This window comes from Macaca nemestrina, chromosome 12 (assembly GCF_043159975.1).
Source record: "Macaca nemestrina isolate mMacNem1 chromosome 12, mMacNem.hap1, whole genome shotgun sequence".
NCBI classification, from domain to species: Eukaryota; Metazoa; Chordata; class Mammalia; order Primates; family Cercopithecidae; genus Macaca; species Macaca nemestrina.
Window position 1 is genome coordinate 117,939,194 of NC_092136.1, and position 18,674 is coordinate 117,957,867.

Below are 18,674 nucleotides of genomic sequence, written 5' to 3' on the forward strand. Positions count from 1 at the left end.
TCTGAGAGAAACCCCCACAACACAGGGACACCTGGGGAGCATCTGGGTCCACCAGGAGACAGGAGTGAGGGGAAGGCATGGCCCAGAACCACCCGTGGCTTCCATGGGCAGGTCTGGCCAAGGTAGGGAAGGCAAGATTGAGCATGCTTGGGATTGGAGAGTGTGGACAATTCTCTAGGCTATAGAGGTCAGCCTCTGGTTGTCTAGTATCTGTCCCTGGGGTGATTTAGGGCAGGGAAAATACTGGCTTGGTGTCTGAGAGTCAGATAAAGGAAATGGTTGGGGATACAGGCTTTGGGTTGGCTGGTTTGCCTATTAAAGGCATGCCCAGAGCCAAGTTGCTTACTATCTGCAGGAATTAGCTAACCCAGTCTCTCCCAGACCAGCAAGATCCCCATAATCATAAAGCATCATAATTTACAGAAAATTAACAATTATGATGAATAAAAGATCTCCTTCTTCCTTTGTGCTCCTGGCAGGCACGGTCAGGCCCATCTGCCTGCCCTTCTTTGATGAGGAGCTCACTCCAGCCACCCCACTCTGGATCATTGGATGGGGCTTTACAAAGCAAAATGGAGGTAAGTCCTGGGTGTAGCACCCCAGGGCAGGAGATGCCCATGTATGAGGGAGCAGCTTCCAGAAGTGATGGGAAGGAAGACCATCCTTCAGAGAAACCCATCCCAGAGGACCAAGCACCAAGGCGCCAGGCAGAAAGCAAAGTGGTTTGGCAATCCAGGGCTGGGGGATAGAAGGCAAGCATGGGAATGTGAGTGTTTTTACCCTCCCAGGGAAGATGTCTGACATACTGCTGCAGGCGTCAGTCCAGGTCATTGACAGCATACGGTGCAATGCAGACGATGCGTACCAGGGGGAAGTCACCGAGAAGATGGTGTGTGCAGGCATCCCAGAAGGGGGTGTGGACACCTGCCAGGTGGGGCCTCCAAGAATCATGGGGAGTTCTAGGAATAGGGTTTAGGTTCTAGAGAGATGAGAAAACCCAAAGGCTGCATGCCCCACAGGAAGCCTTGCATATCACGGGCACTTAGTGTGTGATTATGGGAGGAAGAAAGGGAGGGAAGGAAAGGATACAGTCAGATAAAGATGTACGAATAGATGAGTGGGTGGATGGATTGATGCAGACAATCAGAGAATCTCTTTCACATTCAAAGATGATGTTACCGGCTGGGTGTGGTGGCTCACGTTTGTAATCCCAGCACTTTGGGAGGGTGAGGCGGGCAGGGCAGGTGATTTGAGGTCAGGAATTCAAGACCAGCCTGGCCAACATGGTAAAACCCCATCCCTGCTAAAAAGAATACAAAAATTAGACGAGTATGGTGGTGCACCTGTAACCCCAGCTACTTGAGAGGTTGAGGCAGGAGAATTGCTTGAACCCAGGAGGCAGAGGTTACAGTGAGCCAAGATTGCGCCACTGCACTCCAGCCTGGGTGACCCAGCAAGACTCCATCTAAAAACAACAACAACAAAGATTACATTACTCATCCTCCCCACCCACTCTTCTCACTAGCTACGGAATGATTAGCCCCTTGAGGTCAGGAATCCCAGGTCTGTTTTCTCTGTGATTGTCCCCAAGCTGCTGAACTACACTAGGAAAGAACTACCACCTGCAGGATGCTGGAAGAGCCCCCGTGCGTGCCCCTCACCCTGGCCTCATTGGCCATCAGGACTGTTTAGCAATCCCTGTAGACCTTCTTCCTCCCCCATACTTCCAGAGGATCGTCTGAACCATTTTCTTTTTTTCTATTTTTTCTTTTATGTTTTTTAATAGAGACAGGGTCACTGTGTTGCACCAATCTGGTCTCAAACTCCTGGGTTCAAGGGATTTTCCCATGAGCCATCGTGCTTGGCCTGAACCATTTTCATTAAAACCCCTACCCTACTCTCACCTCCATTTCCAGTCATTAAATTCCTTCACTTAAGAGGCATCTCTTAGTCATCGCTTGTGTACCATGAACATGGTAGTCTTTGGAGACCCCTCAGGGATCTCACACTGGTTGGGAGAAAGGGGGTAGCATTAAACAGGCATTTAGGCTAGTTTTGGGTTCAGAGGGAGGAAGCCTCAGGGGCTAAAGGAGCTGATAAGGACTCCCAGATAAGTGCACTTTTCACTATCTGGCATTTTCTTGTTTTGTTATTTGCTTGTTCACTGTCTCTCACCCTATTTGATCCTAAGCTTTCTGAGGGCAGGGATCTTTTGGTTTTTTTTATCAGTTGGATCCCAATTGCTTAGAACACTACCTGGCACAAAATAGGCACTCTATAAGTAATTAAATAAATTTTGGAACTACTAGGTTAAACAATGATAACCAGGCTTTTTTTTTTCTGAGACTGAGTCTCATTCTGTTGCCCAGGCTAGAGTGCAGCGGTTTGATCTCAGCTCACTGCAGCCTCCGCCCCTTGGTCCGAGTGATTCTCCACCTCAGCCTCCTGAGCAGCTGGGATTACAGGCGCCTGCCACTATGCCCAGCTGATTTTTGTATTTTTAGTAAAGACAGGGTTTCACCATGTTGGCCAGGCTGGTCTCGAACTCCTGACCTCGAGTGATTCACCCGCCTCAGTCTCCCAACATGCTGGGATTACAGGCGAGAGCCACCGCGCCTGGCCAATAACCAGACTTTTTTTATGGCATCTCTCAGAGCCTTTAATTTGCTAATGTGAGCTGTGAATCTCTGAGAGAAGGCTAACAGCACGCTTGCAACTTACTTGCCCACAGACAAGCCCTTCTGCCCCAGAAGAGAAGAGCATTCCAGGGTGCTAATGAGCAAAGAGGGTGAGGGTGGAACATCGGAGGGCAGCAGGGAGTTCAGGGGAACAGATGGGCCCGTTCAGGAAGCCGGGAAGGAGAAGCCCCCCCCAACCTCACCTGCCCTCCCCAGCAGTCTCTGTTCTGGTCCCTCACAGGGTGACAGTGGTGGGCCCCTGATGTACCAATCTGACCAGTGGCAGGTGGTGGGCATCGTTAGCTGGGGCTATGGCTGCGGGGGCCCGAGCACCCCAGGAGTGTACACCAAGGTCTCAGCCTATCTTAACTGGATCTACAATGTCCGCAAGGTAAGGCACCTTTGCCGTACCCACTGTGCCTTCCCTCCTGTCCTCTACCCGGGAGGTGCCAATCCATCCTTAGGCTTGATTTAAATGGCTCTGACAACTCTTTACATCCCAAATAACTTTCCCTCCAAGCAAGGGACAGCCTGAGATTGCACTATTAAGGCTGAAATTCCTTAGGTCAGAGATTTCTGTTAAATGCAAATACCTTAGGGAATAGAACACACCAAGCCTTTCTTTCTCTTTTCTGACAGAATGAGACTATCAGATCCTTTCTAGAGAGAAGATTCTGATAAGGAAGAGAGTGGAAAGGCTCATGAGACCTCCTGGCCCTCTGCAGGGTAGGGAGAGAAGCAAAGTGCCTCGGAAAAGGAAGACTCATTTTGCACATGTCACCACTTTGTCCAGTTTCAAATAATCTGAGTTTCTCTTCATCGGTCTCTCTTATTCTAGGCTGAGCTGTAATGCTGCTGCCCCTTTGCAGTGCTGGGAGCCGCTTCCTTCCTGCCCTGCCCACCTGGGGATCCCCAAAGTCAGACACAGAGCAAGAGCCCCCTTGGGTACACCCCTCTGCCCACAACCTCAGCATTTCTTGGAGCAGCAAAGGGCCTCAATTCCTGTAAGAGACCCTCACAGCCCAGAGGCGCCCAGAGGAAGTCAGCAGCCCGAGCTCAGCCACACTTGGTGCTCCCAGCATCCCACGGAGAGATGCGGCCCACTGAACACGCCAGCCTGCAGGCCAAGGTCTCAGGGGTATTGCTAAGCCGAGAAGGAACTTTCCCACACTACTGAATGGAAGCAGGCTGTCTTGTGAAAGCCCAGATCACTGTGGGCTGGAGAGGAGGAGGAAAGGGTCTGTGCCAGCCCTGTCCGTCTTCACCCATCCCCAAAGCCTACTGGAGCAAGAAACCAGTTGTAATATAAAATGCACTGCCCTACTGTTGGTGTGATTACTGTTACCGACTGTTGTTATTGTTATTACAGCTATGGCCACTATTATTAAAGAGCCGTGTGACATCTCTGGCATAGGCTAGCTGGAATGCTTGATAAGAACTGAGCTGGGACCATTGAACCTTCATTCTTTGACTTGGGGAGAAAAAAAGTTCTGGGGAAGCAATTGAGTCTCAAAGTAGAGGCAGGGGAAAAAAGAGTTAGGGAGACCAGATCTGCTGAGTGGCAGCAAGAGTGAGCTGCAGATTAGAGAAGCCAGGGTGAGCAAGTTTCCTTCCCACACAGGGCCTTCTCCCTTTGCTTCTTTCCCTCCCTCCCTGCCTGTGATCATCAGCCAGGAGCCAGGGATAACCTGTGCCTTGGGAAGGAGATGAGTTAGGCAGTCAAGGGTGACATTCGATCAGGGATGCCCAAGTGGCTGGAAAGAAATGCTGGTCCAGTGTCCTAACTTTTTCCACCCGGAGAGCCCTCAGTGTGGCTTCTTACATTGAAAAAACAAAAAGGATCAGCTGCCGGGTATGAGGCAGCTCCCAAGCTGGGTTGTGAGGATGTAAGCATGAATAAGTCCCTGCACTCAAAATGGTCAAAGAATTAAGCCCCATGGACTTTTTTGGCAGCTGTGTGAAAGCCTGGGTTTTCTGAGGACTCTCTTGCTATAGTTAAGTCAGATCCTAGATGAAATATACTTGTTCATATTGTACTAGGTTCTTAGGAAACAACAGAATTTCTCAAATGCCAAAAACAAAGAAAATAGAAACCCAGAAAACAAAACAAAATAAAACAAAACTATCAGAACTGTGAGCGGAAACTAAGGTGATGATCTGGGAGCAATAAACTAAAATCTTGGGTCGAGACCTATATGGAGGAGGCTGGCAGGGGAGCTAAACCTGGACACGCTGCAGACAAGGGAGCTGAACCAGGGCTCCTACATGAAGCAGAGATAACTTATGGCAGTAAAGGTGGTCTCAAATTGCAGATGGTCTGGAGGAAAATATCTCAAATTTAGAGCCTCAGGATTCCCAAAGATCCTCCAAATATGAACTCACAATCAAAGATCAGAGATGTTGAAAAATAAAAAACATCTTAAGTGGGCAGCATAAAAAAACAAGCTAATTTAGAACCCCAAAGGCTTCAGATGTCAGAATATTAGAGACTTATAATAATAAGCAATATTTACAGAGTATTTGTATGTGCCAGACACTACTGTAAGTGCTCCATCATGTACTGATTCATTTAATACTCGCAGAAATCTATGAGATAGGTATTATTCTTATCCTCACTTGATGGATTAAAAAAACTAAGGCACAATGGGGTTAAGCTCCTTGCTTGAGGTTATAGACTGTAAGTTGAATGTGAGCACTTGGAATACAGAGTCTTGCTGTAAACTACCACACTATACCAATATGATAATTTATAAAATATTTAAATAAAAAATGAATACTAGTTCCACATTTTAAAATTATGTTTAACTGTGGTCAAATGCACATAACACAAGTTGCCATCTTAACCATTTTTAAGTGTATAGTTCAGTGGTGTTATGTACATTCACATTGTTGTGCAGTCATCACCACCATCCATCTCCAGAATAGAAACTCAGTACTCATCAAACAACTCTCCATTTCCCCTCCTCCCAATCTCCGGCAACTGCCATTGTGCTTTCAGTCTCTGTGAACTGGATTACTCTGGGTACCTCATTTAAGTGAAGTCATGCAGTATTTGTCTTTTTGGACTTGTTTTATTTCAGTTCACATTGTGTCTTCAAGTTTCACCCATGTTGTAGCATGTGTCAGAATTTCCTCCCTTTTTAGACTGAATAATATTATATTGTTTATACCATATTTTGTTTATCCATTCATCCACTGATGAACATTCAGGTTACCTCTATCTTTTGGCTGTTGTGAATAATGCTGCTATGAACATGGGTGTGCAAATATCTCTTTGAGGCCCTGCTTTCAATTCTCTTGGGTATATTCCCAGAAGTGGAATTGCCGGATCATATGGTAATTCTATTTTGAATTTTTTGAGGAACCGATATATTGCTTTCCACAGAGACTGCACCATTTTACATTCCCATCAACAGTTTACAGGAGTTACTATTTCTCCATACCCCCCCCAACACTTGTTATTTTCTGTTAAAAATGGATATCTTAATAATCAAGCAAAAATAACAGGCAGATTTGAAAAAGAACCAAATAGAGCTTTTAGAAATAAAAATTATAATTATAAAAATAAAAAACTAAGTGGATGGGGTAAATAACATTTAAAACACCAATTAAGAGAGAACAAATGAACTGGAAGATAAGTTGAAGAAGTGACTAGGCTTAACAGCAGACAGAGATAAGGAGATTAAAACTATGAAAACAAGGCCAGGAGCAATGAAGCCTAGAATGGTAAACTCTAACCTATCCAGAGTCCCAGAAAGAAAAAATCAAGACAATGAGAGAGAGACAATATCCAAAGAGGTAAGAGCTGAGAATGTTCCAGAACTGATGAAAGGTGTGAATCCACAGAACATACACCACCATAGTGTACATATATACAACCAAGGTGGAAAAAGTAGAATAAATCCACACCTATGTACATTATAATGAAACTGCAGAACACCAAAGACAATAAGAAACTCATTACAGCAGGAGAAAGAAAACCCAGACCACCCACAGTACCACAAATCTACCACAATTAGACTGACAACAGGCTTTCCCACAGCAATAAAGGAGCTAGAAGTCAGTGGAAGTATATCTCCAGCATGCCAAAAGATAACAATCAATCAAGGATTGTGAACCCTACAAAACTATCTTTCAAGAATAAAGGCATTTTCTTCTTTTTTTTTTTTTTTTTTTTTTTTGAGATGGAGTCTCGCTCTGTCGCCCAGGTTGGAGTGCAGTGGCGCGATCTCGGCTCACTGCAAGCTCCGCCTCCCAGGTTCACGCCATTCTCCTGCCTCAGCCTCCCGAGTAGCTGGGACTACAGGCGCCCAAACCCGGGAAGTGGAGCTTGCAGTGAGCTGAGATCCGGCCACTTTACTCCTCGGTGACAGAGCAAGACTCTGTCTCAAAAAAAATAAAAATAAAAATAAATAAAGTTCTTAAATTGTTCAAGAGGAAGATTAAATATTAATGCTATGTTACATAAAATGTTTGTACTATGTTCTAGATGGTTAAAAGGGTAATCAACAAAAGAATGGAAATAAAAGTGTGTCACTTCCAAAACAATTGAAAGTAGCAATTGATTAATAAAAAACAAAAAACACCAAGCAAGCACAAAAGAGAAAGGTGGGGAAGGAAGAGCACTAAGGAGGGTAAAGCACAGAAAAATGGAACAAATAGAATATACAAAGTGGGATGGTGAAAAAAGTACTAATATAATATCACAATAAATGTTAAATTCACCAAATAGTATACGGAAATAGGCAAATTGGATAAAAACGTAAGAGCAAGCTATATGTTATTTGTAACAAACATACACAAAACACCAGGTTACAGAACCATTAAAACTGAAAAGGTGGAGAAAGATACAGAGAGCAAGCATTTAATCAAATTTAAGCGGGGGTAGCTGTATAATATTTTTCTAAATAAGGATTTAGGACAAAAAGACAAAACTGACTTTAGGATAAAGAGAGTCACTACATAATCACGAAAGTTTCACTTCACTAGTAAGCTATAATAAGTGAAAACTTGTAAACAAAGAGAAGAAAATAGAAAAGAAAAAATCACCATCCTTTTGTCACCACTGGAGTTGGCAATCACACCAGGCTCTTATTCTGAAATGATATTGAAAGAGGAAAAATTAGCACTATTCTGCTTTGCCATAGAAATCTACTTATTCAATAAGGGATCCTCACACCTCAGGCTCCCAAAGCTGAAATTACAGGCATGACCCACCGCAACCGACCCAACCCTTAATTTTTTTTTTTTTTTTTAGAGCAGTTTTAGGTTCACAGCAAAACTGAGCAGAAGGTAAAGAGATTTCATATATATTCCCTGCCTCCACACATGCAGGAGCCTCCCTCATTATCAGCAACCACCCCCACGAGAGTGGTACATGCATGGGTCACAGATGATAAAGCAGGTACCTTTCTGAGTCTGAATTATTTCACCCAGCACACTGCATTACAGATTCATCCAATGCTTTCACTTAGCATACTGCATTGAGAAGCCCATCGTGCATGGGATTTTGTGGAATATTCCACTGTATTGTATGGCTAGACACAGTTTGTTTTATCGACTCACCAGTCAAAGGAGATTTAGGTTATTTCTTCATTTTGGCAATGGCAAAACCTCTAAAGCAACTCTGTACAGGTTTTTGAGTGAACATAAATTTTCATGAATTTCCTCTGACAAGAATGCAGTAACACAAAATGCATTTACTTTCCCATCTGAAACAACTAAAACGCTGGGGGAAAAAATGCACAAAATGGCTTTCAGACACAGGGCATCAGCAGCACAGGTCAGTGATTTCTGAGAGAGGAGCACCAAATGAGGGAGCCCTCCAATTGCTACAGCACCAGGAAAGGGGACTCGGGCAGAGTCTGGCAACCTCCCAGAATCAAGGAGATGGAGTTAGGAGTCCAGTGGATAGGGCTGACTGGGCAGTGTCTCAGAGAAGAGATAGCTTCACAGAGACAGCACTCCAGAGACCTGCAAAGGGTCCCCGCGAGTCTTCAGCTGCGGATCCAGGCACGCCTGAGGCTGAGAAAGAACCACCAGAAACGGTTAGAGGAAGCAATCCCCGGAGCTCACACAGGGCCAAGAGTAGTTCACATTGCATTCAAGTAAAATGGCAAAACTTCCTAATTCATGAGAGATGAGGAAGAGTGTTCAAAGGGCATTACCTCAGTAGTGGGGTGAGGTCAGCCCTGGATTAAAGGCTGCCCTATGTGAGCTCCAGGGATTTTCCTTCCTCATCCTTTTTAGAGGCTCCTTCCCTCACCTTAGATAGTTTCCTCACACATCTGCACTATCAGTGCTCAGCTGAAAACTTGGGGGGACCCTCCAAGGTTCTCTGGTCCTGCAAACTCTTACTGTCCTAACCTCCTCCAGATTCTTGGCACCTCTCCACAACTCAGAAACGATGCTAGGCTTAGCCTGGGGCCCCCTCCCCAGCCTTCCAGGCACTGCAGCCTGGAAACTATCTCCAGGCAGTAAGCCGGAGCAATAGTAAAGTTCATCTCATGTGTTTCTCCCTCTCAGGAATGACAATTCTCCACTGCCTATTGTCCAGGGTCTGAAAACCATTGTATCATATGTGTTTGCCAATTTTTCAGTTGTTTAAGGTGTAAGGGTAAATGGTCACTATGCCTCCATCTTGGCCAGAACTAGAGATGACATCATCTAATCCTGTTTTAAAAGAACCACCCTGGAAATTAGACTAAAGAGGACCTAAAGCAGGAAGATCAGTGAGAAAGCTACTGCAATAATCCAAGGGAGAGCCAGGGCAGCCTGGGTCAGGACTGTAGGGATGGTGGCAGCGAGAGGTAGTTGAGGTGATGATATATTTTGAACATAGAGCCAATGGGATTTGCTGATAAAAAGGTTTCAGGTCGAAGACAAAATAAGGAGTCATGGTAGACTCTAAAAGTTTTGGCCTGATGACTGGATGAATGGGGAAACGTGGGGAGGAGCAGATTTGGAGTCAGATTGAGGTGAGATCATGTGTTTGGTTTTGGGCAGTTGACATAACCAAGTCTGCCAGGAAGTCATTTCTTAATACTGGCCACTCCCCTCCCAGCCCCGACCCACTCAGCTGACAGCCCCTCCTGACCAGGAACAGGAGGGTGTGAGCTCAGTGCTGGCCATACCTGGGTTTTCTTCCCGTAATGCTGGCTCAGCTTACAAACTGCTTAACATTTACATGGCCTGCACTTTGTAGTTTTTAAAGTATTTCAGACCAGGCGTGGTGGCTCACGTCTGTAATCCCAGCAGTTTGGGAGGCTGAGGCGGGCGGATCACCTGAGGTGAGGAGTTCAAGACCAACCTGGCCAACGTGGCAAAACCCCATCTCTACTAAAAATATAAAAAAATTAGCTGGGCCTGGTGGCACACGCCTGTAATCCCAGCTACTTGGGAGGCTGAGGCAGGAGAACTGTTTGAACCTAGGAGGTGGAGGTTGCAGTGAGCTGAGATTGTGCCATTGTACTGCAGCCTGAGCGAGACTCTGTCTCTCTCTCTCTCTCTCTCTCTCTCTCTCTCTCTCTCTCTCTCTATATATATATATATATATATATATGTATGTATATCACACCTGTTGATTCATTTAATCTCACAAGAGTACTATGCAGTAGGTTTCATCATTCCCATTTTGCAGGTTAGGGAACTGAGTGTTGGAGAGATGAAGTGGCTTGCCCAATGCCGTTTCACTGGTAGGTAACAGAGTGAGAACCTGAACCCAGGTTCCTGGATTCTAAGTCCAGGATTGTTCTTTTCTATATCTGCTTGCAGGCCATGGAAGGGAACCCTACATCTTTCCTGTTAGCACTGCAGGTGGCTTTGTTTAAGCAATGAGCTATGAGAGAACATCCCCCCTCCTGCTGTGTGCCCTCTGCTGCTACAGTGTGCACAGGTCCAGTTAGAATGGCAGCGGAAGGGCTGGCCATCTGCCTGAGGAAGTGGGAGCCCTGGGGCTCCTGAATTGGGAGGGTCTTCAGCTTTCTTTGGCTTCAACCTTAAGTTTGCTCTCCAAATGACTTGATAACACCATAGGAACCAAGGACTGTAAAGCAAAGTCTCTCCACCTCTTGCCCTGCCCCCTCTGCAGATTTACCTGCATTCATTTCGCCTTGACACCCTTTCCTCTGTCTTGGTGCCAGAGGTGTGACCTGAACTGTCTTAAGGCCAATCATTCTGCCTGGCCACTGGATCCTATCCCCTTGCGTCCACCCAAATGACACTTTCTTTCCTCTCTCTCAACTACTGCAGGCTGTCTGGCTCCACTGTCTCTTCCTCATGCGCATTTAACTTTTTTTAATTTCTTCCATCTTTAAAAGAAAATCATCTACCCTCCTTCCTACCAGGGCCAATGCCTATCACAGCTAGGTTACTTGAAATTGTAACCTATGCACCAGGGCCATTTTCCACCTCCTACTGACTCTTCCACATACTGGAATCAAGCTTCTGCCATCTCCCCGCATCTGGCTGACCCATTTCACTTTTCTGGGTTCACTGAGGTCACCAGTGACCAAGGGGCAAGGATTAGTCCTTAACTTAGCGATGGTCACCCTGTTCTTAACACTGTTTCTACATTGGCCTCAAAGACATCACTCTGCTTTGCCCTTGGGTGCTTCCTCATCAGTCCCCTTCTTGGCCTCCTCTTCCTCCAATTAGCCTCTGAATGTCAGAGACCAGGGTTCCCCCTTCCCATAATCTAGAAGAGCCACCTTCCCCACAATCTGAGAGATTGCTTACTCCTAAGGTCCAGACTTCTTTTTGGTAACTGTCTACCATTTTGCAGCAGATGCACCTGTGCTGTTGCCTCCTCTGTTAAGTGTGTGAATTTGCACGGATACCCCCCAGCCTCCTGGAAAGCTGAACATAGGGAGCTAAAGGGTTGTTCTCCACCGGGAGTCAATCGACCCAATCTGGGGCTTGCAGAATGCAAGGGGGGGAGGAGAGTTGGCCAAAGACAAAGAAATTAGGCCCAAAGGCCAAAAGACCAAAGGGTCTATCAAAAGAAATCTTTTCTGTTCCTTTAATGCAAAGACCTAGCCCTTGGGGTCAGCAAAGCTCCCCTCTCTCTTATGAAAGCAACGGAGAAGATGACATACTTGAGGAGGCAGGAGAGGAAAGTGTAACCAGCTTCTTTCCTAACACCAATGTGGGGGAGTAGAAGATAATTCCCAGCTTTTGTACCAAGGCCTTCTGAAAGATCCCCTAAGCACGTATGTTCACTTTCACCTTTATTTTTAGGTGTACAGACCTCCTAAAGTCAATCTGATCTGCGTGCCTGCCACCAGCTCAGATTAAGGACCCTTAATTTGTGTGTATGTTAGTCCCCATTGAGTTAGCGTGGGGCTGGCATGGAGCTTAACAGGGAGTGACCCTATATCCAGGTTTGCCCAGGACAGTCCCAGTTCCTAATGTGGTTTTGAGACATTGGGCCATCTGTCAGTTATAATGGCTGTTGGGTGGGGAAAGGAAGTAGGGATGAAACAGAGCAATGACAGAGACCTAATCAGACCTGGGGACCGATCCTTACAGGGGTAACTGCAAGTTCAATGCATGGCATCCCAAGTGTTCTAAACCCAGGCTTGCCGCACGAAACCTCAATATCCAACCGGTGTACTGCAGATGCAAAGGTAGCAGGAGGTCCCAGGCTACAGGAAGTACCTGAAGACAGGAAAGTGGCTGTGTGGGGAACCCAGGTGGTGAATCCATTCAGGGCAGGAGCACAGTGCAGTCTCTATAGCTGAGGGCTGGAGGAGGCAGAGCTGGCAGGGACATCTGCCAAAACTGATTCTGCATACCTGGAGTCCTTGACAGAGAAGACAGGGTCTTTCAACAAGCTCTTCTGAGTACTTAGTGTCTGGAACCTTTTGAAATGCAGTGTGAGGTGAATCCATTGAAGGGAATACAGTATGGTAAGAAATTGTGGTATGAGAAAGTCCAAGAATATAAACAAACACCTACACATTGGTATGTATCCCCAGTTCCTTCCCAGGCACTGGCCTTATGCCCAGCACCGGGAAACTCTCTTTGGAAGGTAGGCGTTCGTGTGAAGCAGATTTTACCTGGACCTAAATACTAACCCGGGGGAGGGAAGGAGAGAGAGCCTGGAGGAGGAGCTGTTGTGACATTTGTGGTGCCAGGGTCATGACCAAGGTCATCCATACCAGGAGGGCCCTGGCAACGATTCCAGTATTAAAGGTCCACCTTGCCAACTTCTCCAGAGAAGGTATGGGAATGAAAACAACCCAAACGCCTGTGAATGTGCCAGAGGTTCTTAAGCAGTTTGTATGTGTTATTTCACCCAGGCAGATAACATTTCAGACACAAACAGACTGAGGCTCAGAGAAGGTAAAGGAACTTGTCCTGAGCACAGCTGGCAAGAAATAAAACTGGACCCCAACCCCCAATCAGTCAAAAATCGAAGCGCCCAAATCCCAAACTATTAAACATAATTTTTATTTCATCCAAGGCAAAGCTAAATACAATTCTACAATGCAAAACTTGTTGTAGAGGCCAGTCTGATTACATCCGTTCTGTGCTTGAACACAAGTGAGTTCTGGGTGTGTGTACATCCGCGCCTCCCAGAGGCACTCACATACCTGAGGCCTCCCAAGACCCATCGCTGCATCATTTGATCTATAGTTATATAGGAAAATTCACTATGGGTATTGTTGTCATCCAAGCCAGAGGAATAAACCATGCATAAGATAGTCAAAAGCACTGCATATCAGGTGGGAGGTGGGAGGGTAGGGACTCCAACCTGGGACAAAGTAAAGTAAAGCAAGCTATAGGATTTTCCCGAGAAGTCCCTGCTCCTGGAACTCCCTCCCGCCAGCCCTCTGATGGCAGCTGTCTGTAACAGTGAGATGAAGTCATGGAGTGATGGAATGTAGGAACACGGCTGGTCTTCTCTATCTTTGATTCTTTCTCAGTCTCCAGATGCCTCAACAGGCACAGCTCAGGCCAAGAAAGATGGCTCCTGAAATGTCCAGCATCTCCCCATCATGCATCACCCCTTCCATGCACAGCCCACCCACTCCACAGTCACGTCACCATGCACCCATACTGCCTGCACACGCACACTCCACACAAGCACACCCCACCTCCTGCCATCTCACAAGCATGCTCTCACGCTCTCGCTCCACAGGAGCTCTGATCGGCCTGCCGTATATAGGCTGAGCCCCATCGGCTGCTCTCCCCAGGCCCCTCTAGCATCAGGGGTTTATTCGGGCTGCTTTCTGTTCAATTCCTACATGAGGAGAAGCCCAGAACCTGGAATGCTGATGTCATATTTTGTAGTTGATGAGGAGCTCGGAACTTTGTCTTTGGTCTCACTGGCATCACTCTCAGCGCAGCTGCATGCGCCCAGGTCTCTCAAGATCGTGTTTGTAAGTGGCTCTCTCTAGCCCACAAGCCCTGGAAGCCACCATCAGAGATTTGCATGCACTGAGGGTCCACTTGGGGAAGACAGCTTTGCCCACATACATCCTAGTACAAATCCATGCCAGTGTTTCTCCATGGGTATAATGTTGATATTGGACAGGATGATTCTTTGTTGCGGGGACTAAGTTTAGCATTCTTAGTAGTGCCCCCAGGCATGGGGACAACCAAAAATGCTCCCCTACAATCTCAATCACCTCTATTGAAAACCATCCAACAAGAGCCATGGACAAGAAGCTTTAAGCATCAGAGTCAAGGTTTCTAATATTGCAAAGACTAAATAATTCCAAGGGGGTGGGATGGAAAGAGAGACAGAGAGAGAAAGAGTGTGTGTGTGTGTGTGTGTGTGTGTGTGTGTGTGTGTGTGTGTGTGTGTGGGTTGTAGAGATGGGACACAGAGATGAAGACAGGACAGACTTGGAACTATCCCTGCAATTAATACCTGGCTTCCCAGATCCCTTTCCAAGCCAAAAAGAAGTTTTTAGACAAAACTCGCCAAGCCTCACAACAGTCCTGTGAGGTAGGTAAGTATTATTACACCCATTTATTTGGTAGATGGAAAAAGCTGAGCCCAGAGAAGCTGCATGATCCATCTAGAAATCAGCAGTAGACCAAGCAGAGGAAAGAGAGGATGGTGCCCTTCCTCTCCCTACTCTACGTGCCTTGGCTTTCTCTTAAGACGAGAAGAGGAGCTCCAAGGTGCTCCGCCTCTTCAAATGTCACCATTGAGAAGGAAGAAGAAAGCAGTTTTGCATGAAGGTAGCTATAAGAAGTTCTCTGAATGGCTGGTGGCTCTGGTCTGTCTGCTCCCAAAGCCAGGAAAATCTGAACCCCAGCCCGTGACAGGTTCTGGGTAGAGAAGAATGGGAGGCGCACAGGCAGATCAGACAGGGAACTGATGAGCCCAGCAGGTTGGCTAAGGGACACTGGCCACAGCCACGGGTACCCTGAAGGTGCTACTGGTCCTCAATCTCCCCCTCCTCCACCCTCTCAAGGTTTGCAACTACTTTTTGACAGGGAGAGCTCTGAGGCAGATCCCAAACTCTCTGAAAAAGAGGGCTACTACTCTCTCATCCCTCCTAGGGGCCCAGAAGACAGGGCATCAAAAAATCAGTAAGGGAGAGAGGGACTGGAAGCAGTTGGGCAGAGAGGCCTGTTATCACTTTTCCCTACCATCCCTGGCCTCACCAGTTCTGCCCCACAGGGACTCACACACTGGGCTCTATCAGGAGATCCCACTCCCAACATCACCGCCTCCCACTAGGGCAGGCTAGAAATGGCCGGTGTCTCCAAGATTCAGTCACTGGCCAATTCCAGCCTCATGGCCCCCTCTATGACCTTGGGGAGTGGAGGGCTGGCGAACCCTCACCAGCGCCACACCAGACTCTGCTGTTATGTCAGGACATACCAGCTGGAGAGGACGGGGGTAAGGGCTAGGACTCAGGACTAAGGCACAGTCTAGCCCCACACACAAGGGGTGTGCAAACCAGCTCTGGGAGAAACAAAGGAAAACTACAGGCATCCACTCCCTGCTCCTCCCCAACCCCAAGGTGGGAGGGGGTGGCCCAGCTGAGCAGGAAGCATCTGGGAAATCCAAGGACCCCCTCACCCAAAGGAAGAAAGTCCCTGAGGCGAAGGCAGGCCCTTGACCTAGGGCTGGGAAATGAACAACCCTGGGGGCAGGGCGTGATGGATGGCAAGGGAGGAGCGAGCCAGTGGGAGGTTGGAGGGTGCAGCCTCTCAAGTAGGAGGAGGAGCAACAGGGGAGAGCTGAACTCGGGAGTGCCCAGAGTGGTGATGGTCCTGCCATGCCAGGGGAGGGATTGCCAGCATTGGCAGGGATGGGGCGGGCATCCCAGAGGCCCAGGACACTGGTTCGCTACCTCTGCGGCCCAATTCCCCAAGTAAAATTGCTAGGAAAGGCATAGGGAGCACTCCGGTGCTCCAGGAAGGCTCGAGGGGCCCCTTCCTGAGCCCCTCTGTAGCCCAGAGAGCAGAGGAGCAGGCTAGGTGGCCAGAATCTCTCAAGACAAGGTGGCCAGCCCTGATTGGGAGGGCTTAAAAACTCTGAGCAGGGGAGGGAATAGGCAGACAGGGTCCCAGGGCAGGGGAAAGGAAGTTCCCTACTTGGGGGACTGTAGGGGATGTGGCATCCTATGAAGCCGAGGCAGCTTCTCACTGTGGGCCTGCCCCCATCAACTCCTACCCCAGGTCTTTTCCAGAGTCCTCCAGCTCACTCCCACCTCCAAAGGAAGCCACCTCTTCCTACACCCCATCTCCAGGGCCCAGCTCTTAGGACAGCCCTCACGGATCCTCCCAGTCCCGTGTGAAGAGAAGCCTGGAGGAAAACCAACGCCCTGCTTGTGCAGGGTGGGGAGACCGAAGGAGACCCCATCTGCCCAGGTGTCAGGGGACCAGCCCCTCAACACCACCCTAGCCTCTCGTTTCTTTCTCCTGAATCTTCCGCAGACCCCCTCCCCTGGCCATCCCTTGTCCCTGGGGAGCCCTGACTGGGAAGGGGATGGGCAGGCTGGGCAGGACTCCGGTTTCTTGTGCCCGGAAAGACTACAGTTTGAGCCAAGCAGCAGATGTCTCAGGCACATGGGTTCTACGGACGGGGCTCAAGCATTAGTTTCGTCATCAGAAAGGGGGCTCCCTGTAGCTGCTTAGCCCGAAGCACGGCTCACACTTTCGAAGGTGGTTTCTCCTCCGCCTTGGAGCCAGGCAAGCCGTTCTCCGTGTTGTCGTTCCCTGAGGAGCTCACGAGACACTCCTTCCTAGAGAGGGAGAGAGAGGGGACAGTGGTGAGGAGAGGAGCAAGAGTAGGGGGAGAACTGTGGTGGGAGCCGTGGGCCCTGCACCCAGCCCTATGCCTCTCCCTGGCCTTCTGCAGAGCTAAGGTAGCCAGAGGCCATGTCACCTAACCTCTCTGTACCTCAGTTCCCTCATTTGTGAAATAGATGTAGGGATGACACCTTCTGCATGGGGTTGCTGGAAGCAGAAATGAGTACTTAGAACAGTGTCTGGCATGTAGAAAGTTCTCAACTGGCCAGGAGCAGTGGCTTATGCCTGTAATCCCAACACTTTGGGAGGCCAAGGCAGGCGGATTACTTGAGGTCAGGAGTTCGAGACCAGCCTGGCCAACATGGCAAAACCCCGTCTCTACTAAAAATACAAAAATTAGCCAGGCATGATAATACGTGCCTATAGTCCCAGCTACTAGGGAGGCTGAGGCAGGAGAATCACTTAAACCTGGGAGGCGGAGGTTGCAGTGAGCTGAGATCGTGCCACTGCACTTCAGCCTGGGCAACAGAGTGAGACTGTCTCAAAAAGAGAAAAAAAGAAAGTTCTCAATAAAGCTTAGCTGTCACCTAGTTGTCTCAACATGGCAGAAAGCAAAAGGCACCAGGTGCTGTTCCCAGGGGTCCATTCCCAGGCTGTGCCACAGCAGGGGGAGGGGTCCAGGCCAGCAAGAAGTATGGTGAGGATGGAGTCCCTCTCCCCAGGCCCCCTACGCCTTCCTCCCTGAGCTCTCTGTGACCAGCGGTATTAAGAGAAGAACAGAGTCCATGGAAGGGGCAGAGCAGGCAGTGGGTTTGGCTTCAAGCCAGGTCTGGGCAGAGTTTGGTGGGATGGAGCAGAAGACAGCAGGAAGGAGAGATGGTCAGATGGGAAGACACCTCCTGGGAGCCGTTCCACCCTGACTGCCCTGAGCTGGACATGCTCCGACTTCAGTGTGTCCCTCCTCCACCGCAGTGCCCAGGACTTCAGGCACGCACATCCAGCTTAGCATGTTTTGTTTTTAGTAAACTCACTGTGGGCTGGGTGCAGTGGCTTAACCCTGTAATCCCAGCACTTTGGGAGGCCGAGACGGGCAGATCACTGGGTCAGGAGATTGAGACTATCCTGGCTAACACGATGAAACCCTGTCTCTACTAAAAAATACAAAAAACTAGCCAGGCGAGGTGGCGGGCTCCTATAGCCCCAGCTACTCGGGAGGCTGAGGCAGGAGAATGGCGTGAACCCAGGAGGCAGAGCTTGCAGTGAGCTGAGATCCAGCCACTGCACTCCAGCCTGGAGGACAGAGCAAGACTCCGTCTCAAAAAAAAAAAAAAAAAAAACACAACTCACTGTGACTCTGAAGGAACACTGTTGTCTTTTCTAGGTGCTTGTAAACCATATATTGACAAATATGTTCTCCATCCATCGATAGTAAGACTGGTTATTAAAAACAGAACGTAGTCAAGCTCCACACTTCTGGCCCCTCACAAGATCACCAAAACCCTCACAGCCTCTGGCCACAAGGCAGGCAGACAACCCTGGAGCTCTTCATCAACAAACCAGTTCTGGGGTCCTCCCCTGGTCCACAGCCCCAGTGTTGCTACCTGTACATCCCCTCCCTACCTCCAACTTCCACTCCCTCTTTCCAGAGTAAGTTCTGCCCTTTCCAGAGGAATTCCCTCTTCTCAGCAGAGCAGAATGCTTCAGCAAACAGGAGCAGAGCAGAGCATTTCTCCCTTCTCTGGATCTCGTGGTTACCATCACCCTCTCTGTTCCAAT

The 18,674-nt window shown here is 48.2% G+C and overlaps 2 protein-coding genes across 2 annotated transcripts in view; one reads left to right on the forward strand and one right to left on the reverse strand.

The window, feature by feature from the left end:
- Positions 1-4,783, forward strand: part of LOC105476425 (transmembrane serine protease 4) — a 43,650-nt gene extending 38,867 nt beyond the window's left edge. Inside the window, exons 10-13 of the mRNA XM_011732379.3 lie at positions 480-578; positions 789-931; positions 2,920-3,069; positions 3,517-4,783. Of these exons, the coding sequence (XP_011730681.2) occupies positions 480-578; positions 789-931; positions 2,920-3,069; positions 3,517-3,528 (404 nt within the window). The 3' untranslated portion in view covers positions 3,529-4,783. The remainder of the gene's footprint in view (positions 1-479; positions 579-788; positions 932-2,919; positions 3,070-3,516) is intronic.
- An 8,323-nt stretch (positions 4,784-13,106) lies between these two features.
- Positions 13,107-18,674, reverse strand: part of LOC105476420 (sodium voltage-gated channel beta subunit 4) — a 28,907-nt gene continuing 23,339 nt past the window's right edge. Inside the window, exon 5 of the mRNA XM_011732375.2 lies at positions 13,107-16,891. Within this exon, the coding sequence (XP_011730677.1) occupies positions 16,798-16,891 (94 nt within the window). The 3' untranslated portion in view covers positions 13,107-16,797. The remainder of the gene's footprint in view (positions 16,892-18,674) is intronic.